At 48.0% G+C, this 22,195-nt stretch overlaps 1 protein-coding gene and 1 long non-coding RNA gene across 2 annotated transcripts in view; one reads left to right on the forward strand and one right to left on the reverse strand.

Annotated features, from left to right (window-relative positions):
- Positions 1–22,195, reverse strand: part of itfg1 (integrin alpha FG-GAP repeat containing 1) — a 352,137-nt gene that overhangs the window by 199,197 nt on the left and 130,745 nt on the right. Inside the window, exon 10 of the mRNA XM_051955816.1 lies at positions 6,302–6,453. Coding sequence (XP_051811776.1) covers positions 6,302–6,453 — 152 coding nt within the window. The remainder of the gene's footprint in view (positions 1–6,301; positions 6,454–22,195) is intronic.
- On the forward strand, positions 1,234–3,475 carry LOC127536171 (uncharacterized). The gene is made up of 2 exons (XR_007945161.1): positions 1,234–2,086; positions 2,990–3,475. It is a non-coding gene; the product is annotated as an uncharacterized LOC127536171 (long non-coding RNA).

The raw sequence follows: 22,195 nt of genomic DNA on the forward strand, positions 1-22,195 counted from the left end.
GTTGACGCAGCGGTGCTGCTATTTGTGCCAGAGTTGGGAAGGAGGGAGAAAAAGTTAAGCTATGGCGGGCGTTAGCATGAACGAGGTGGATTATTTGCTTTCTTGTACATTTTCCTCAATGTCTTTGAGGAAAAGCTGGAAGTTAAGAGACTGGGATCACATTGGCCAAACGATGTTCAAATAACTCAAAGGAACAAATGACAAAATCGTAAGTTCTGCGTTTCTTGGTTTGACAGAAAGGACTAGCTAACGGCAAGTGTAGCTAAGAATTCACTTTTCTGTTTCCCATGGTTACTTTTTGGAGGAGATACCGCATGGACTCAACAAGGAATCGTGGATTTGAAACATTTGTCGGACAAAATTAGAAAACATGAATGCAGCACAAGTCACATCGGAAACAGCGTCAAGCTGTCCATGTTAAGAAAAGCTAACATCACCTGTCAGCTGGATGAGGGCCACCGCATCGCTGTACAGAGGCACAACGAGCTGGTGAAAAAAAATAGGCATTCACTATAAAGGATTGTGGACTGTATTAAATTTTGTGGAGCACACAAGCTAGCTTTACGGGGGTCTGACAAATCCCCCATTTCAACCCAACGCGGCGTATTTCTGGACCTGGTTGACCAGTTTTCTTTTTTAGACAGCCAGTTAGCAGATCACCTGTCAAACACACAAGATGCAAAGTACACGTCCAAGACTAGCCAAAACGAGTTGTTTGACTGTATGTTAGCTGTTTATGAACAAAAAGTGACTGATGAAATATCGCAAATGGCATTTGTGGCTGTGCAAGCTGATGAGACAACCGATGTGGCATGTGTATCTGTAATCTGTATATGTGTGTGTGTGAGAGAGTGAGAGAGAGAGAGAGAGAGAGTTGATGTAGAGCACTAAAAAAGTATAGAGTACCTGTAATTGATGTAACTGTGTGTATCATAGGTGATGCTGCTTTTGCAGCTGTGTTAACTATTTAATCAGTATTATGCATTTGTTAGCCCACCCAACAAATTTCACCACCAGCCACCACTGTACATGTTACTTACATCTTCTGGTAGTGTTGTTAAGCTCTTGGTGTGTATTTGCACTCCTTAAAATGTACTGTGGGATTAATAAAGGTTTAATCTATCTAATCTATCAATCTAATCTATTTTACTTGTTAGCATGATCGCGATTTAGCATCATTTAAGCTAACTGAGTTGGTTTGTATGACTGTTAACCTCAGATTGTTTCCAGTTCACATGTATATGCTAAGTCATGTCAGGTTAAAGCAGTGCTTATATTTGATGGTTGGTATTGACATGAATGCAATTTCTACTTACTGTAAGTGTTTATTCACTCCATTTAATTCACAGTAGTATACAATGCTAATTCAGTCCTTTATTTCCTGTTTGACATTTCCAGAAACTGCTCTGTACCAAGAATACATCACTGCAGTCACATAGTTCTACAGTAAACAGTTAAACTCAACTGATGTCTCGCGTGCTTTCTGACCAGAGCCCTGCAGTGGACATTTAGGCTATAAATCAGCGTCAAAACTCTCAATCCTCAACAACACATTTAGAGATTTTTTTTTCTCCAGTGCACAGAGAAAGAATAAACTCACAGATCACATACATTTAACCAATGCACTCATCGTTTGTGCTCCATCACTTGAAATTTGATTTAGCATATTGTGTATATTTTTTAAAAATACTAAAGATGAAGACAAAGGAAAACAAGTTACAAGTTCAGTCATTTTAGGGTCCAAACTTCCTCTTTCAGCATTGCCTACCTCATTTAATGACCATTTTATACAAGTTTGGACACACCCTTTCATTTAATGCTTTTTATTTATTTGTGTTATTTGCTTCATTGTAGATTAGTACTGAAGATTAACACTACTTTTGTGCTGCAGGAGGAGGTGCTGCAGAGAGCCAACATCACCACATTGGGTCCGGCTGCAGGTGTTGTCACCATGGATATGAGACGAGCCCCTCGTGTGGTTGAACACTTCAAGGCTGGCACTTGTTTCATCAGCTACAACATCACTCCTGTGGAGGTGCCTTATGGAGGCTTCAAAATATTTGGCATCAGGCGGAACAATGGCCAGGTAACAACTGAATACTACAGCCAGCTGAAGACTGTTTTAGTCGTGATGGTGTGTGTGTGTGTGTGTGTGTGTACTTGTTTCTGCTATACCGGTGGGGACTTTGACCTGACTATTTGCTATAAAGGTGGGGACTTGTCTTACGGTGGGGACCTAAAATGAGGTCCCCACGGGTGGCAACACCGTTTTCTTGGCCATATTGTTGTTAATAAAAAAATGTAAAAGTGCAAAAACGTTTGTTTAGGGTTAGGCATTGATTTGGTGATGGTTAAGGTTAGGGTTAGGGTAAGGATTAGGAGTTAGATATGAATGGGAGTCAATGGTAAGTCCCCACCGGTATAGAAAACAAACGTACGTGTGTGTGTGTGTGTGTGTGTGTGTGTGTGTGTGTGTGTGTGTGTGTGTGTGTGTGTGTGTGTGTGTGTGTGTGTGTGTGTGTGCGCGCGCGTGTGTGTACTCTTTATATATACAGTATGTGTGTGTATTTGTTGTTTGTTTTTTTTTTGGTCAGCAAAAAATGTATATCCAGTATTTTGTTCCCTGCTTCCCTGCTCCACATGGTGGAAAAAAAGGGAGTTATTTTATCTGTGATCCATATTCCAGGGACATCCAGGGTATCCATACCAGGGTATCCCATTTGTATTACTGCCTACAGAATTTTGACTTTAAAGCAGCATCATAGCATGTCCCTCCTTGCAAATGAGTTAAGTATGCTTCTGACGAGTATAACAGAAAAGTCCTGTATCACAGTGAATATGGAGTGGGAGTTTTCTTTGGCACTTTCTTTATACACGTAGATGGAACCATTTGTGTATAGTACAGTCATTTTACAGACAGCCAAATGGACAGAATATGCTAGAAAAAAATCTAAATTAATTTAAGCTCCTTTCCTTGTTTTGTTTGCAGCCTTCATGAGGCGGTGCACGACGATGGAGAACTGGAATCCAGTAGAAGAGGCCAAGCTTAAAAAGGCACACATAAATAAATGCTGTCAGAGGCCAGTAAAGTGACTGGTTACTCAGACATAATGTTTACAACTGCCCCTTGTTCACCAGTATGCTCCTTGTTTACTAGTCCAGTTTTTTTTTTTTTTTTTTTTTTACCATTGTGTGACATGTTTTTAAACCAGTGGTTCTGAACTGGTAAGTCAAGACCCAAATGTGTGTTGCAGGGGCACTTTCAATGGGTTGTAAATTCAATAATCTTGTAAATTTTGTACCTTTTTTCAAAGTTGAAACTTGTTTTTATAACTGTCTTTTCAAAAATTGTGACTTTTTTCTCCAAAAATTGTGACTTTTGTGGCTTTTTTCCTCCAAAAATTGTGACTTTTGTGATTGCTATCATTATTACAGTTCACTATTCATTGTGTTGTATTAAATAAATGGGGCTACAGTTTGCTTTAAGTTGGTTCTTATTTCTTCCATTTTAATCTCAATTTTGTTTTACCTTTGTCCCAAAGTCATGATCACATTATCTCAGTTTTTCTAAAGATGTGATGATGAGGTCTCAAAAGCTCCGTCTCACATTATCTCATTTTTGCTCCTAAGGGGGGTTTAGGAGCAACAGTTGAAATTCAAATGATCTTAAGAAGAAAGGCAATTGAGATCTCTCTTACAACTCCATAGTGCTTCTCCTGGCTTTGTAGGAGCAATAAGCAAGACATGAATGAGATCGTAAAGATATAACGATGGGATCTCATATGATCTCAGTTTTGCTCCTCAGGGGGTTTTAGGAGCCATAATTCAGATTGAGATGATCTTAAGATGAAAGGCAATTGAGATCTCTCTTAAAACTCCTTAGTGCTCCTCCTGGCGTTTTAGGAGCAATAAGCAAGACATGAATGAGATCATAAAAATACAATGATAAGATCTCATCTATGACTTACATTTCTCCTACAAGTCGCAAAAACTCAGTCTCACACTATCTCAATTTTGCTCCTAAGGGGGTTTTAGGAGCAATAAATCAGACTGAGGTGATCTCAAAAAGATCTCAATTGAGATCTCCTTGTTGTCTTGAGAGTTCAAGAAAAGACTATCTTGAGCAAGGAAATTTTCCTCCGGGAACTCCATGAAAGATCCCAGGCCCAGGCTGGGACCCGAACTGGGATTCTTCTAACTGTGAGGCAACAGTGCTATTGATGCAACAATCCAATTATTTTTTTGACAGGAGGCTGAGGTATGAGGGAGGGATGAGGTGCTCATCGCTTTTGGTTCATCTCTTCATTCCCTCTCTTCACCCCCTCCTCTTTTTTCCATATGCTGATGGTGTGATTTTAAATGTTACTGCTGGGGTAACACTGTATTGGGAAGCAGTTCTGCAATTATGTCCATGGTGCAGTACAGGGTTGCAATGATCAGGCTTAAAAATGAGAAGGAAATTGAAAAAGAAAGGGGAGAAGAGGAAAGCTGTAGCTTGTGATTAGAGCTAGTGACACAAAAGTCTTTTCTAGATGAGGGTGACTGTAAAGGGTTAAGCCTGACAGGACTTACTGGTGATTATATAGAGCCAGGATGAGAAAGTAGGGTTAAGATGAATATGTGTGTATAAGTCTTTTGAAGCTTGCCCAACATCTTACAGTTTCTAACACAACACACACACACACACACACACACACACACACACACACACACACACACACACACACACACACACACACACACACACACACACACTGTGCAATCAGTATGCACAGGCAATCACAGCCCCTTCAGCTGTCTTATCTTCATCTCTGTGGCCAGATAATCCACATAGGTCCTTCAACAGACACATACGTCCCATTCCTAGTGCTCATGGATGCTGCGCTCTGGCACCTGCTGTCGTGATTTTTTTTAAGGGGTGGCTTATCAGTTGCCAGGTCCATGAGCTGAAGAACACACTCACCTTAGCTGTCTTCTTTCACAGTCTGTTCTCCATTAGATTCAATAGTAATCACTTGTTCATTATGCTACAATGTCACATATTCCTGTTGCTCTGTGCTAATCATTTTTATTGTGTACCCTACAGCAAAGGGCAGTTGTGCTTTGTGTTATAAACATCAAGACATCAGCATTTCATATCAATAATTTAATATGCATTAAATTAAATTTACAATTTAGCTAATGTCTCATGATTTCTTAATAAGAAAATGTAATGAATCTACTGAAGTGAGACTATATTTTTAATATAGTACTAATGTGTGTATAGGGGAATTACATGTTCTTTGATCTGTTGTAATTTTAAACAGATAAAGATTTCTAATCCTCTGTATAAATCCAATAATTTTTTACAAGTGCCCATCATTATTAAAATACACATCCCAATTTAGTTATTTTTCTTTTAATAACAATATTTAATTACCCCTACTCTTGCCATCCACTCTTGCATTTCATGAGTGAACAGTCTGTCAGAGTGAACTGTTTTTACTTTGCAATAACATGAACCAATCAGCAAAAAACATACTATAATTAATGAGGGTACTGTGAGACTTTTTTTTTTTCACCAGCAAGATAAACTGCCATTGCAAGTATAGTAATTTCACAGTAATTAAAGGGGTAAATTCATGATTTATGTGGCATCTTTCAAAAAATGAAAGGGAAAAAAATAGTTTTGAAAGCTAAACAGATTTGCATAAGCTCTTTAAGTATGCATCTTGAGTTACTAGGTTTCAATCAATTCTATTTTATGTGTCGCTGGAATACTATAGTTAGTATAATCTCTTCAAAAAGTGGAATGTTTCATGACAAATTCAAGTCTGATTCACAACTGAAGCAAGAGTTCATGAGAATCAAGAGGATATGGATATGTATTAAATCTATGGTTCTTGAGGCATTAATTTCTGAAAATTAGATTAATAATTATGCAAACAAGGTTTGGATGTAAATGTGTGCTAGATACTGTATGTAGCCCCTGTATATAACCCATACCGACAACGTGTACCACTGACCATGAAGTAAGGTATAACACCAAAACATGTATGAGCTGTAGAAGGGGTCAGGGACTTGACAGGATTCCAAGGGATCCCTTGCCAAGTAAGGATTAGTTTAATTTCAGCAAAATCTCATTCAATTGCTAGACATCATCTGAAATTTTGAATAAAGGATCTTGGAGAAACATGACAAAAACATATCTCACCTCAGTAGTTTTTTACAACACCATATCCTACCAGCAACCAAGCCCACAATTTAAGACCTCAGAGATAAAGTATTAATAAATTCAGCTTGGATGTATTTTCTCTCTTACCTGCCACTGGTGTTGCGAAGGACCACTAGGGCATCAGGGAAGCCATCCAGGTTATAGTCCCCGAGGTGCAGGGCCAGTGGTTGGCTGGGTTTTCCTGGCACAAAGCTCCAAACAGTTTCCCTCTGCTGGAAATCTGACAGGATTTCTACCCACTGTAAATACAGACCCATCAAAAATTAGACATCAATTTATAATTCAGTAAAACAACACTGGATGCATTAAATTATAGAAAGCAAGAACTGTAAAGATAGAAGTTGAAAAAAAGACCACTAGTCAGTGGTATTTCATATAAAATACGAAACATCAAGAGGACACGACATTGTTTAGTTTTATCAATAGCTTAGGTAAACTAAGCCACTGGTACACTAGACTACATTATAGGTATGCTGCAGAATGTTTATTGTGTCCTTCTACAGACAATATTCATGATTTCATGACTTGGGTTTTACTCTGACATACATCATGATGTTATATAGACAAGTATGTGCTTTTCCTAATTCTGACAGGAACAGGTAGACTTCAATCAAATCATAGAATTTTAAGGATGACTTAGCAGTAGGATACACAAGAACACAACTGCTGTCAGCATAACATTCTTACATAGCAGGGTTATTTCAGTCTTTTACAAACAAAAACAAAACAAAACACTCTGAATATCTATTTTTTGATTAATTATTTTGAGGTATTTTATGTAGTTTGATGAGAAATTGTCTTCCATGTCGAGAAGAGTTTGAAACACGTCAAAGGTCTTTAATAAGATGGTCTGACTATGCCTAGTTTCATGAGCACTTCAATTCCAAAATAAATTCCAAAATGAGTTTCTTTGAAACTTTTACACTGAACTTAGTGCAAACTGAGGCCCCAACAACTTATTTCTATTTCATAATAATATGAAAGACATTTACCTAGGAGGTTAAAAAAAAAGCTAAATAATTTGCTGGAATAGTACTTGTGAATATTCAGTTAAGCAACTCTTTTTGGTGTATTGTCCCCAAACATCATAATGCATCATAATGCCAAGAGAAACAAATTGATACACTGACTCATACTAATAAAACAAATCCTCATTTGTCCCAGTAATGACCTAAACACAGCTGGTTTTTAGAATCAGGTGCCATGTGTACTTGTAGCCTGCAGTCTTGTCTTTAAAGCCTTTTTCTATACTCATCAGACACAGTGACTAAAGTAGACATCCCACCCATTTAACCAAACACAAACAATGCTTTCCCATTTTGACAACAGAAACATCAAAGCCCTGAAAGGGTCTTTCATATTGTGCTGCTACTGATATTTATAGAGCAAAATGGTCCATCCAACAATGTACATGTAGGAGACAACCAGAAAGCCTCAGTGCTTAAAAGGCTATGCAGAGACCATTGTTACCTTTCACTCAATATGAATGCTATTTCACTTAGTAGCGCCTCATTTCTCTAACAGACACACAGTGGTTTGAGCCTTAACTCTCCATTTACGTCATAACATCTTTCTCCTCCTTTCTTGTTACAATACCGAATGCTGCCTGAAAACAAACACAAATGAGCCACTGTCTTTTTTTTTTTTGCAGATGAAAGATTTACTGTAACTGCCCCAAAATTCACCATGAATTAATTTTAACAAAATTTTAACCAGTGATGGGCATGCTGGTCTCACTGCTTTCATTAGTGCCATTACAATGAGTTGTAAGCCAGTGGAACCCTGTGAATTACATATAATACAAGACAGGCAAGTGTTTTTAAGGATAAAGGGAGAGACAATTATCAACCCGACTTCTTTCTTTCACTAATGACAGATCATAAGTAGCCTGCACAGTATCACCATACGCAATATCTGTATTTGACTGGTGCACCCACTAAAGTTCACAGCAAAAACCATGTAAAGATTTTGGAGGAAGCAGGTACTAAAGTATCCATAACTACAGTGAAACAAGTCATGGTGATGTCATGCAGAAAGAAAATTACAGGGCTGGCCCGAATAGCAATTTCTGGGCTCCAAATAGTCGCCCTGATTAATGACGAATATCGGAATATTCGGTCCACTTCATAACGTATGGCGGGAGGGGGGCAGACGAATATTTGGATCGGTTCATATAGTCACGTCCAAAGGGAGGACACATCGGGCGAAGTCACGAGATGAATTCTGTTCGTGCAACATCGTTCAACAATGGGGGGGTGGGGGATATTCGGATCTCAAAATTAATATTTGGATACCAATGTCACGATCAAATATTCGGATGTTCGGGTCCAGCCCTAGAAAATTATGAAGATTTATAACAAGTATATTCAAAGTTATATCAAAATGGCTTAAGGACAACATAGTCGAGCTACTGGAGTGGACATTGCAAAGCCTTAACCTGAATTCTGTGAACATGTCAGGAGGAATGGGTTAGGGTTATGATTATTAATGTAGTTCGCAATGTTAGTAAGAAGTTTGTGTCGAATTATCCGAATCATATGATCCACACAAACAAACAGAAAAGCACTGCGCAGTACTCCACCAAGGCTCAGTCATTGTATAATTTCTGACGGATAAGTCCTGATAAGTCTGCAACGGTCAATTTGTAGCAGGATTGCAATCATGTGATCATCAGCAGGCAGTTGGCATAGTGTTCACTTGTTGTCATAGTTACAATGACACTGTGCCACTATCTCGCAATAATATGGAAATCCTTAAGAAATCCATGAATCAGTAGAATTTGACAGGGATGTCAAATTCTACTGAGGTGGTCCTTGTGTCATCTTCCCTGAAAATTTTTATCCAAATCTGTTATTCCATTTTGAATTTGAGTAATGTTGCGCACACATGGAATAACAGATGGACAGAAAAACGTAAGCCGATTGTTACTTAACTCCACTGTATTTCTTGGTGGAGTATTTAGACACAGATACCTAATTCTAACAAAGTCTATGCAAACTTCTAACCCACTAAGAATGCCATAAAATCATTGTCTCCCCTATTACTCTGACATTTTGTATTCTTAAAAAGGATTAAAAGCCAGAAAGTGTTTTTGGCTGGGTTGTATGTCCTGGAAAAATATAAGAATGGTTGCATTATTAGTGTCAGTGTCTTCAAATGTTTATTTTCTATTGAGAGAGTGACACTGCGTGTGGAAAACTGGAAACAATTCATCTCACACTATTATATTATATACTATTATATATTATTATATATAAACCCTTAGACAGCACTACAATATACATTTTAATTGCCCCAGCTTTAGAGATATACATAAAATAAACATCTCCAAAAAAACGCTAAATGGCCAGCTAACATCAATTATAAGTGGATCCTAGAGACACAAAGGACCAGATGCTGGAGGTTTTAACTATTCATGAATGTGAAACAGAAAGAGCAGGTGCAGCGGTGAATAATCAGAGAGACACTTACCAGACCTGCCACTAATAGCTCTTAACACAACCATCTATTCTGTCACACAAGCCACGATGTCACTGATGTAAGTTTTTTTTCTTTCTGGTTTTGAACAAGCACAGGTACTGAGGTGGAGGCAGCACACTGTGGCCTGTTAGCAGGGGTGGCAGGCATAGTTGTGATTGTAGGTGACTTCAGTAATGCCTCATTGGGAACTTGGTCATGGACATTTTTTTAGTAGCAAGCAGGTTGGAAGACGATATTTTCTCTACGAATCTTTATTAACAACACAATTCAAAAGTTTTTGACAATGTTTTGCTTTTCTCAGCCTCAGCTTTTTCAACCCATACAGGTGCGCGCATACACACACATACACACACACACTTAGACACACACACAAATTACAAATGAAGAGAAAGACAATTTAAACCACAAGATATTAAGGAACATCACCATAGCTGAATTTTACTACGCCAAGAAACAGCTGAGTTATGTGACAATCGGCATCTGTTTGTCCGTCTGTTTGTCTGTCCGTCTGTTTGTCTATCCATCTGTTACAAATATTATATAATATTATATTGCTCAAAAACGGACTAACAGATATGGATGAAATTTTCAGTGAAGGTCAGAAATGGCACAAGAACCACCTCATTAGATTTTGGCAGGGATGCAGCTTATAGTCTGGATCCACGGATTTGTTGAAGATTTCTGTATCATTGTGAGATAGCAGCACTGCATCACTGTAACTATAACTACAAGTGAACACTATGTCAGCTGCCAGCTGACCATCACATGATTGTGATTCTACTGCAAATGGACTGCTGCGGATTTATCAGGACTTATCCGTCAGAAAAGACACAAGGAGCAATAGATTAAGTTGTAGGGGTGTTTGAGTCCCATCAATTCCTGCCACCCGCTACATATTTAGGTGACATAATTCAGTATCCGTACATAACATACACATGATTAACACACACTTGTGCTCAGCGCAAGGTCATTTTGTTTGTGGGTACATCTATATTAAATGACCACATTCTATGGTGCCATGATGACTGCCACAAATTTTTTCAAGCCGTCAGAAATGATACGACTGTTCAGCCTTGGCGGAGTACTGTGCTCTGAGAGTTTTTCTTGTTCATTTCTGATTTTAACTTCTTTAATGTAATATGATAGTTTAATGCAACATAATAGGATACAAAATGATACATGTGGGCCAAAGTAATATAATTACTGCTGCTCCTATTTACATTCATTTTTTGGGAAAACAGCACAACTGAGATAATTTGTCTGATTCTGTTTGTCTCATCACATTTGATTTGATTCAATTCATAAATGTAAGGAAGGTGTTTATACTAGCGCAAAAAAAAGTACATTAATCATATAATTACTTAAGTTGCTCTAAGAATTGTTTAAATGCCAGCAGGCTTGCATCTGGCCATTCTATCATAAAGCCCTGATTGGTGGAGTGGTGCACTGATAGTTGTCCTCCTTTGTTAGATTCTCCCAAAGACCATGGGTTCTTGGATGTCTGCCTAACCGAGGCTCCCACAGTTCGCCAATTTAGATGGGAAGTAGGATATGGAAAAACTATTGGTAGTTCAAAATTTATTCCATTGAAGAATGATGGAGGCTATCAGGTGATGGGTACTTTCAGTGATCTAGAAATGTTTTTGTATCTTTCTCAAGATCTGTGCCTTGACACAATCCTGTCTTGTCTACGGACAAGTCTGTCCTCATGGCTTGGTTGCCACTCTAATGACATACACCATATAATGGGTAAACAAACACTATGAGGCCTTATGTCAAGCACATACCTTTCCTAATTATGTCTAACAAATGTAATTCGACATAGATGGACTCCAACCACACTGTGGGAGAATCTTGTGAATCACTGATAGAAGTAAGATGCACCAGAGCCCATGCTGATTCCAGAAATTTAACATCAACAGCCTTTTGTTTGGAACACGTTTTTATTTGCCGTTTTCTTTTGAAGACATGATGTTTCAAATTTGCACCACAGCTCAAACTTTAACTTTATTTTGAGGCATGAAAAGCATGTAGCAGGTCTGTAGGTGTCACAGTTCCGCTCCTCTGTCCTGTCTGTCTGTCTGTCTGGTTGTCTCCCATCCTCTCCTCTGCCCTGTCTCTGTCTGGTTGTCTCTCGTCCGCTCCTCTGCCCTGTTTGTCTGGTTGTCTCCCATCCGCTCCTCTGCCCTGTCTCTCCCCCTACAGCTCGGTGCCTGAGTGGAGTCTAGCTTCTCAGCTGACTCCACTCAGGTAATCAACTACCTGCACGGCTCCCGGACAGCTGACGATCATTCACTAACGACTCACCTCTGCAATAAAGACCGGCTCAGCCTTCCACTCCCTGCCAGAGCGTTAAACAAGAACCATGCAGTTCAGTTTGCTCTCGAGCCCTTTTAACAAATCTGTTTGAGTTTCTGCCTGTTTTTTCTAACGTTGTTTTTTCCTGCTCCTCGTCCTCAGTTCTGCTGTCCGGGATCCCCCACCATCCTCATTCCCCTCCGGCTTCCCCCCGACAGTCGTCACCGGTTTCCCCTGCCTGGACCCCCACTCCTGCCTGGACCCCCCACTCCTGCCTGGACCCCCCACTCCTGCCTGGACCCCCACTCCTGCCTGGAACCCCCCCGCTCCTGCACCCTGGCTTTCCCCATCCGCCATTATTCATCCCCTCCAATAAATCATTCTACATCTCCTCTGGTCTTGGATGCGTGGCTCTCTGCTCGGGTCCAACCCGCTCAATGTCTGACAGAACGCTCTGGCCCAAACATGGACCCGGAGAACTCACCGCCAAGGCCGGACCTGCCCACGCCATTCGACATCAGGCAATTTCACCAAACCTTCCGTCTGCTTACAACCAATTATCAGAAGATGTACTCCCAACTCGCCGTCTTAGCCAGCCAGATCTCCCAGGAAGCCCCCGACCCGACCCGGATTATTCAATACAGCCAAGCCCTACAAGATGTTGCCGCCACAAAGGCACAATTAAACCACTTCGTCGCCCTGCTCAACCAAGTTTGCTCGTCTCCAGCCCAGCCCGAACCATTTTCCCTTCCACCAGTGCCATCAGTCCCGGACCCAGCCGTCATCCTGACCCTAACCCAAGACACGCCCTGGGACATCTTCTCCTCCTGTGATGAGCACAGCGTTTATTTCAACGCGCTATACGAGTTGTGGGAAAAGTGGAGGGAGGATCCCCAAGACTCAATCATAACCCTGGGCCGCAAGCTAGCAGGCCAGCGACCCGGATTAGCCCACCACTTACCTGCTTACATCCGTGACTTCTTGAGTGCTCCTCTGAGCGACCCGCCTACTGGCTCCCCTGGCAGCCAACCGGGCCCTGTCTCCCTGCCGCCCATAGAACCACCTGCCAAGCGGCCTGGCCGTCGAAGACGCAAGGCCAGGAGGCACCGTGGCCCCCCGCCTCCAGTCCCTGCGGAGGTCGACGACGCCCCGCCTCCAGTCCCCGCGGAGGTCGACGACGCCCCGCCTCCAGTCCCCACGACCTCAGTGGCCTTAGAAAGGCATAAGGCCTTCTCCGAGCCCCTTAAGAGGCTCTGCGCCTTCCCTCCAGCTCCGCCCCCGGAGGGGCCCCTGGATCCTGTGCCGCCCCCGGAGGGGCCCCTGGATCCTGTGCCGCCCCCGGAGGGGCCCCCGGAGGACCCACCGGACCCGGCTCCGCCCCCGGAGGACCCACCGGACCCGGCTCCGCCCCCGGAGGACCCACCGGACCCGGCTCCGCCCCCGGAGGACCCACCGAACCCGGCTCCGCCCCCGGAGGACCCACCGGACCCGGCTCCGCCCCCGGAGCGGCCCCTCTGCCCTGTCCGGCCCCCGGGCCGTCCGCCGGAGCGGCCCCTCTGCCCTGTCCGGCCCCCGGGCCGTCCGCCGGAGCGGCCCCTCTGCCCTGTCCGGCCCCCGGGCCGTCCGCCGGAGCGGCCCCTCTGCCCTGTCCGGCCCCCGGGCCGTCCGCCGGAGCGGCCCCGCCTCTCTGTCAATCCCCAGGACCGTCCTCTGGAGCAGTCTATACTGGCTTTACCGCCCCCGGGCCGTCCCCCTGAACGATCCACCCTGTCTGTCAAGTCCTGGCCCATCTGGCCTCCAGGCCACCCTCTGAAGTGGGCCCTCCGCCCGGTCCGGTCTCGGCCTGTCCCGCCTTCGGGCCGTCCCCCGGAGCGGTCCCTCCGGCCCACTCATCCCCAGCCAGTCCGACCTACGGTCCGCCCGCTGGAACGGACCCTCCGCCTACCGGAACGGACTCACCGGCCCACTCATCCCCAGCCAGTCCGACCTACGGTCCGCCCGCCGGAACGGACCCTCCGCCTACCGGAACGGACTCACCGGCCCACTCATCCCCAGCCAGTCCGACCTACGGTCCGCCCGCCGGAACGGACCCTCCGCCTACCGGAACGGACTCACCGGCCCACTCATCCCCAGCCAGTCCGACCTACGGTCCGCCCGCCGGAACGGACCCTCCGCCTACCGGAACGGACTCACCGGCCCACTCATCCCCAGCCAGTCCGACCTACGGTCCGCCCGCCGGAACGGACCTTCCGCCTACCGGAACGGACTCACCGGCCCACTCATCCTCAGCCAGTCCGACCCACGGTCCGCCCGCCGGAACGGACCCTCCGCCCTGTCCATCCCCGCCCTGTCCAGCCTACGGTCCGTCCTCCGGAGCGGACCCTCCGCCCTGTCCAGTCCAGTCCTTCCCTGCCCTCAGTTCGGCCCTGTCCAGTCCAGTCCTTCCCTCAGTTCAGTCCAGTCCTTCCCTCAGTTCAGTCCAGTCCTTCCCTCAGTTCAGTCCAGTCCTTCCCTCAGTTCAGTCCAGTCCTTCCCTCAGTTCAGTCCAGTCCTTCCCTTCCCTCAGTTCGCTCCAGTCCTTCCCTTCCCTCAGTTCGCTCCAGTCCCCGTCCTGCCCTTCCCTCAGTTCGCTCCAGTCCCCGTCCTGCCCTTCCCTCAGTTCGCTCCAGTCCCCGTCCTGCCCTTCCCTCAGTTCGCTCCAGTCCCCGTCCTGCCCTTCCCTCAGTTCGCTCCAGTCCCCGTCCTGCCCTTCCCTCAGTTCGCTCCAGTCCCCGTCCTGTCCTGCCCTGCTCTCAGTTCAGTTCAGTCCTGTCCCGTCCTGCCCTGCTCTCAGTTCAGTTCAGTCCTGTCCTGTCCTGCCCTGCTCTCAGTTCAGTTCAGTCCTGTCCCGTCCAGTCCTGCTCTCAGTTCAGTTCAGTCCTGTCCCGTCCAGTCCTGCTCTCAGTTCAGTTCAGTCCCGTCCAGTCCTGCTCTCAGTTCAGTTCAGTCCTGTCCTGTCCCTAGCTCCGCTCAGTCCAGCCCGGCCCAGTCCTGTCCCTAGCTCCGCTCAGTCCAGCCCGACCCAGTCCTGTCCCTAGCTCCGCTCAGTCCAGCCCGACCCAGTCCTGTCCCTAGCTCCGCTCAGTCCAGCCCGACCCAGTCCTGTCCCTAGCTCCGCTCAGTCCAGCCCCTAGCTCGGCCCAGTCCTGTCCCTAGCTCGGCCCAGTCCTGTCCCTCAGTCCAGTCCTGTCCCTCAGTCCTGTCCCTCAGTCCAGCCCTGTCCTTTCCTTCTCTCAGTCCAGCCCTGTCCTTTCCTTCTCTCAGTCCAGCCCTGTCCTTTCCTTCTCTCAGTCCAGCCCTGTCCTTTCCTTCTCTCAGTCCAGCCCTGTCCTTTCCTTCTCTCAGTCCAGCCCTGTCCTTTCCTTCTCTCAGTCCAGCCCTGCCCTTTCCTTCTCTCAGTCCAGCCCTGCCCTTTCCTTCCAGTCCTGTCCTTTCCTTCTCTCAGTCCAGCCCTGTCCTTCACTCCAGTCCTGTCCTTTCCTTCTCTCAGTCCAGCCCTGTCCTCAGTTCCGTTCAGTTCAGCCCAGTCTTAGTTCAGTCCCTCTCCCATTTCTCTCCCTCCCGTCCTTCCTGTTCCTCCCGTCCCTCCTGTCGTTTCGGTCCCTCCCGTCCCTCACGTCCTTCCGTCCCTCCTGTCGTTTCGGTCCCTCCCGTCCTTCCCTCCTGTCTGTTCCCCTTGTTTTCTGCCCTTCCTGTCCTTTTGGTCCCTTCTGTTCCGTCTGGTCCCTGTGTCTGTATGCGTGTCTCTGTCTGCTCCTTGGTTGCCCCGGTAGGTTTGGTTGGGTCCATGGGGCGCCGGGAGGCGCCCGTTGAGGGGGGGGTACTGTCACAGTTCCGCTCCTCTGTCCTGTCTGTCTGTCTGGTTGTCTCCCATCCTCTCCTCTGCCCTGTCTCTGTCTGGTTGTCTCCCATCCGCTCCTCTGCCCTGTCTCTCCCCCTACAGCTCGGTGCCTGAGTGGAGTCTAGCTTCTCAGCTGACTCCACTCAGGTAATCAACTACCTGCACGGCTCCCGGACAGCTGACGATCATTCACTAACGACTCACCTCTGCAATAAAGACCGGCTCAGCCTTCCACTCCCTGCCAGAGCGTTAAACAAGAACCATGCAGTTCAGTTTGCTCTCGAGCCCTTTTAACAAATCTGTTTGAGTTTCTGCCTGTTTTTTCTAACGTTGTTTTTTCCTGCTCCTCGTCCTCAGTTCTGCTGTCCGGGATCCCCCACCATCCTCATTCCCCTCCGGCTTCCCCCGACAGTCGTCACCGGTTTCCCCTGCCTGGACCCCCCACTCCTGCCTGGACCCCCCACTCCTGCCTGGACCCCCACTCCTGCCTGGAACCCCCCCCCCGCTCCTGCACCCTGGCTTTCCCCATCCGCCATTATTCATCCCCTCCAATAAATCATTCTACATCTCCTCTGGTCTTGGATGCGTGGCTCTCTGCTCGGGTCCAACCCGCTCAATGTCTGACAGTAGGTTTTAAAATGCAGTAACTTATTATGACTCAATGTGGGTAGAGGCAAGATGAGAATTAGTACCATATTTTTGGACTATAAGTCACTCTGAAGTATAAGTGTTACCAGTCAAAAAATGCATCATGAAGAAGAAAAACCAGTGACTTGCAGGAAAGTTGCATGGCGCATCCTCCAGGTTGCCGTGAAGCTGTGCTCTCCATCCATCATCCACTCCCTCCCACATGTAAAGCAAGACTGCCTTAAAGCTCCGGTTCACTGAGATGTCAAGTGGCTGGAGTACTTTGGTTAAGCCTCCAGGGATGATGACAGGTATGGAGTTGAAAACTTTTAATTTATCTTCGAACTGTGGTGGGATGTGCGCTCACATATCGTCCATCACAGGGCTTTGCAAGTTTTAAAGAAGCCATCAAGACACTTAGTGTAGCATTTTCTAAGCCAAAAGTTTATCGTTTCTTAATCCATCCACCTTTTCTCATTCACGTCCACGGGCATAATTGGATTTTTGGCATGGTTTTCCGTTTGAAAATGACCATTGGTGGCAATTTTGATCCATCTCCACAACATGCCAGTACCACTGTGGAGTGTGATTTCTCATTACCAATTGTCACTATATTCACACTTTTTTGCCCTTTCTCTGCGACACTTCGGCCCATGGGGAAGTCAAACATGAGGGGGACCTCGTCCATGTTGATAACTTGATCCGGTGTCACGTTGTGCCCAATTACTTACTTTTCAACAAACTCACGGAAACTGTCGACCTTGTCAGGGCCCTCCCCTCACACTGATCCTCGCCTGACAATCCTTAGTAATCACTCCGCTTTTTCTCCCTGACTGCAGAGCTGAACAACTGGCAGCTGAAACTGGTCTCCAATCAGTCGCCTCCACCAGAATCCAAGCAGCTGACGATTATCTGGCTAATCACCTCTCTGACAATAAAGGACCGGTCTCTCCTGCAACACCCTGCCAGATCGTTAGACTCGACTCAAACTGTCAGTCTCCTTCTAGCTACTCATCTGTTGTCTTTTGAAACCAAGCCTAACCTTGTTTTTCTGTTGTCTCCAGAATCCTGCTGCTTGGACTCTTGCCTACCGTTCCTCTCCGGCTCCCCTTGGACCACATCACTCCCCTCCGGACCACCCACGCCACCCCAACCAACTCCAGCCTGTCGTGCCCACGTTCAGCCCCCTTACCCACGCTACGTTCCCTCCCCAGCCGCCAGGGATCTCTCTTCCCCCTGCGTCACACTCTGCTTCCCTCCCAGAGCCTTCGCCGCCGATCCCCGGCTGGAACTCGGACCACCCGGTCCCCCTCCCTCCTCTCCAATAAATCACCTTCTTAAGTGTGTTTTGGTCTCGGTAGTGTGGTTCTCTGCCCGAGTTCAGCCTGGTTGCGTGACAGAACGATCTGGCCAAAGATATGGACTCGGAGAACCCGCTGCCGGGACCAGATCCCCTTTCTGGTCCCAACCTTCTAAATGCTGTGGCAATACACGGACAGCTGCTGGGCCAACACAGCAGAACTCTCCGAGAGCTTGTCGAAGCCGGACGCCAGCTACATGCCCAACTAGAAACCATGGCGGTTCAGGTCACGCATGTATCGTCGGCTCCGGAAATCTTGGATCAACACGGCCGAGCACTACAGGAATTGGCAACTACAGCCAAAAATCTGCACGACCAGATGGAGAGCATTCATGCCCAGCTAAATCAACTCACCTCCGCCATGGCTCTTCTTACCGCCTCCCAGTCAGATCCAGCCCCTCCACCTCCTGTTCCGCCGTCAGCTCCAGACCCCGTGCCACTTCCCCCAGTTCCCCGGGAGCCCCACGTTCCAGATCCAGCCCGCTACGCCGGTGACCAGGGGGCCTGTGGAGACTTCCTGATGCAATGCTCACTGGTTTTTGGTCTACAACCCCTGACCTACCGCACTGACGAACAGCGAATCTCCTACACTCTTAGTTTATTGTCTGGAGCTGCTCTTCGCTGGGGATCGGCGGTGTGGCAGAAGAATGGGCCGGCTTGCCGTTCCTACGCCGCCTTCACCGAGGAGATGAGGCAAGTTTTTGATCACCCTGTTCAGGGAGCTGAAGCGGAGAAGAGATTGGGAGCACTCACCCAAGGAGGACAGAGTGTGGCGGAGTACGCTGTTGAATTCCGGACCCTGGCGGCGAGCTGCGACTGGAATGACTCCGCCCTCCGATATGCTTTTCACCGTGGACTAAACGATGAATTAAAGGACCTGCTTGTTTCCAAGGAGGAAACTTCGGATTTTAAATCCCTCATCGATCTCTCGATTCGCCTGGATAACCGGCTCAGGGAGCGAAGACGGGAGAGGAAGAACCAGGCTCCTCCACCATCTCGACCTAACCCCCAGTCCAGCCCCGCTCCTACCCCGGCGCCCCCAGCACCAGCTCCACCCCTCGGCCAACACATCCAGACCGTCCCTCGCCTCCGACTCCGGCCCGTCCAGTGTCGGGGGAGGAGCCCATGCAGCTTGGTCGGGCCCGCCTCACCGAGGAGGAGAAGGCAGCCCGCCGTCGTCGAGACGCCTGCCTATACTGTGGTGAGGTCGGCCATTATTCTTACACCTGCCCGGCCAAGCTGGGAAAAGAGGTGGCTCACCAGTGACCGGGGGGGTCCTGGTGAGCCGTACCTCGGTCTCCTCCCTTACGACTCACCTCCGGGTGATGACCTCACTTCGGTGGGGTGAACACCAGTGTTCAGTCCCGGCACTGGTGGACTCCGGTGCGGAGGGCAACTTTATTGACGAGACCCTGGTAAAACAGCTTCAGATTCCCACTGAACCAATACAGCCCCCTCTCTGCGCCTACTCCTTAAACAACCGTCGCCTTGGCCATGTCAGGATTCAGACCACTCCCATCAACATCCGTATCTCAGGTAATCATACCGAGACCATCTCGTTCAGTTCCATGCCCAACCTGCACACCCCTCTAGTTCTTGGCTTCCCCTGGTTGAAGCAACACAATCCCCATATCGACTGGGCAACTGGCAAGATTTTAACCTGGAGTTCGGCCTGTCACGCTTCCTGTCTTGTCTCTGCCCCAACCCCCGGTAGTCCTGCACCTCCTGCTAGACCCCTGCCCCCTGATTTGACTAATGTCCCCTCAGAATATCATGATCTCGCCCTGGCCTTCGACAAGGATCGGGCTCGGTCCTTACCCCCACACCGACCCTATGACTGTGCAATTGAACTCCTGAAGGACGCCCCTCTACCCCGAGGTGGACTGTACAACCTGTCCAAACCAGAGCAGACAGCAATGGAAGAATACATTCGAGAGTCTCTGGCGGCAGGATTGATTCGCCCCTCTACGTCTCCGGCTGGGGCGGGGTTTTTCTTCGTGGGGAAGAAGGATGGGTCGCTAAGACCCTGTGTGGACTACCGGGGCCTGAACAAGATTACCGTGCGTAACAAGTATCCTCTTCCCCTCATGGACTCGGCTTTTACCCCCCTACATGGCGCAGTCATCTTCTCCAAACTGGACCTCCGCAATGCCTATCACCTGGTTCGGATTCGGGAGGGGGATGAATGGAAGACGGCCTTTAACACCCCCTTGGGGCATTTCGAGTACTTGGTAATGCCTTTTGGTCTAACTAATGCCCCGGCCGTCTTCCAACATCTCGTCAATGACGTCCTGCGGGATTTCCTGGGCCGGTTTGTTTTTGTCTACCTTGATGACATCCTGGTCTTCTCCCGCAGCCTGGAGGAGCACCGTGGACACGTGAGAAGAGTGTTAGAGCGCCTTCTGGAAAATCGCCTTTTTGTTAAGGCTGAGAAGTGTGCCTTCCACGTGTCTGCGGTGCCCTTTCTCGGTTACATCATCGCTGCGGGGAAGATCAGGATGGACCCTGCTAAGATTGCGGCGGTGGTGGATTGGCCGGAGCCCGGGGACCGCAAACAACTTCAGCGGTTCCTGGGCTTTGCCAACTTCTACCGCCGCTTCATTCAAAACTACAGTATTATCGCTGCCCCACTAACTGCTCTCACTTCTACTGCCCACAGATTCTCCTGGACTCCAGCCGCACGCTCCGCCTTCCTCACCCTCAAGTCTCGGTTCACCTCCGCCCCCATTCTGATCCAGCCAGACCCTTGTCGTCAGTTTATAGTGGAGGTCGACGCCTCGGACACCGGAGTGGGGGCAGTGCTGTCTCAGCGTTCCGACGGAGATGGCAAGCTACATCCCTGCGCCTTCCTTTCTCGTAAACTTTCCCCAGCTGAGCGAAACTATGACGTGGGTAACCGAGAGCTCCTGGCGGTTAAGTTGGCGCTGGAGGAGTGGAGACACTGGCTGGAGGGGGTCGAGCAGCCGTTCCTGGTGTGGACCGACCATAAGAACCTGCAGTATCTGCAATCAGCGAAACGACTAAACCCCAGGCAAGCCAGGTGGTCCTTATTCTTTGACCGATTCAACTTCACCCTTTCATATCGCCCCGGGACCCGAAACGGAAAGCCTGACACCCTGTCCCGAATTCATTCCAAGAAGGATTCGCTAGAAACCCCAGAACCCATTCTTTCCCGTTGCCACCTGGCCAGTCTAACCTGGGATATTGAGAGCACCGTTCGCCAGGCCCAACAGACACAAGTGTTTCCTGAAGCCGGTCCCCCAGGAACGCTCTTTGTTCCGGAGACCGTCAGGTCTGATGTCCTCCGATGGGCCCACTCCAGCCAGCTGTCCTGCCACCCGGGGGAGACCAGGACGCTGGCGGTTCTTCGCCGGAGGTTTTGGTGGCCTTCCATGACTCGAGATTGTCGCAGTTACATTACGGCCTGCTCCATCTGCGCCCAGAACAAAACCTCCTGTCAGCCCCCCTCAGGTCTTCTTCATCCCCTTCCCATTCCCAGACGACCTTGGTCACACATCGCCTTGGACTTCGTGACTGGGTTGCCCTCCTCTCGGGGAATGTCAGTCATTCTCTCGGTCATAGATCGCTTTTCTAAATTTGCCCACCTCATTCCCTTGTCCAAGCTCCCCTCTGCCCATGAATCTGCCGAATTGTTGATCACCCATGTTTTTCGGGCCCATGGCATTCCCCTAGACATAGTTTCAGATAGAGGACCTCAATTTACTTCCCGAGTGTGGCGGGCTTTTTGTAAGGCCCTAGGGGCCAAGGCCAGTCTCTCTTCTGGGTTCCATCCGCAAACCAATGGCCAGACGGAGCGGCTGAATCAAGAGATGGAGGCCACCCTTCGGTGCGTAACATCTAAGAACCCCAGCTCCTGGTGCTCTCAGCTCCCCTGGGTGGAGTACGCACACAACACCCTCCCCAGCGCCGCCACTGGCCTCTCCCCTTTCCAATGCCTCTATGGTTATCAGCCCCCGCTCTTCCCTGACCGAGAGATGGAAATCGCAGTTCCTTCAGTGAGGGCCCATCTCCGTCGGTGCGCCCGCATCTGGCGTCAGACCCGCGCTGCCCTCCTCCGGACGTCTCGCCGCACCCAAGACCAAGCCAACCGGCGGCGGTCCGAGGCGCCGGTCTACGCTCCTGGACAACAGGTCTGGCTCCGCACCAAAGATCTTCCCCTCCGTGCTTCTCCTAAGAAGCTATCTCCCCGATTCATTGGCCCGTTTACCATCTCAAAAGTGCTCAATCCCTCCGCAGTCCGCCTCCGGTTACCCCGATCCCTGAAGGTCCATCCCACTTTTCATGTCTCCCAAGTTAAGCCGGTTCAGGAAAGCCC

The sequence above is a fragment of the Acanthochromis polyacanthus genome, chromosome 11 (genome assembly GCF_021347895.1).
Source record: "Acanthochromis polyacanthus isolate Apoly-LR-REF ecotype Palm Island chromosome 11, KAUST_Apoly_ChrSc, whole genome shotgun sequence".
NCBI classification, from domain to species: domain Eukaryota; kingdom Metazoa; phylum Chordata; class Actinopteri; family Pomacentridae; genus Acanthochromis; species Acanthochromis polyacanthus.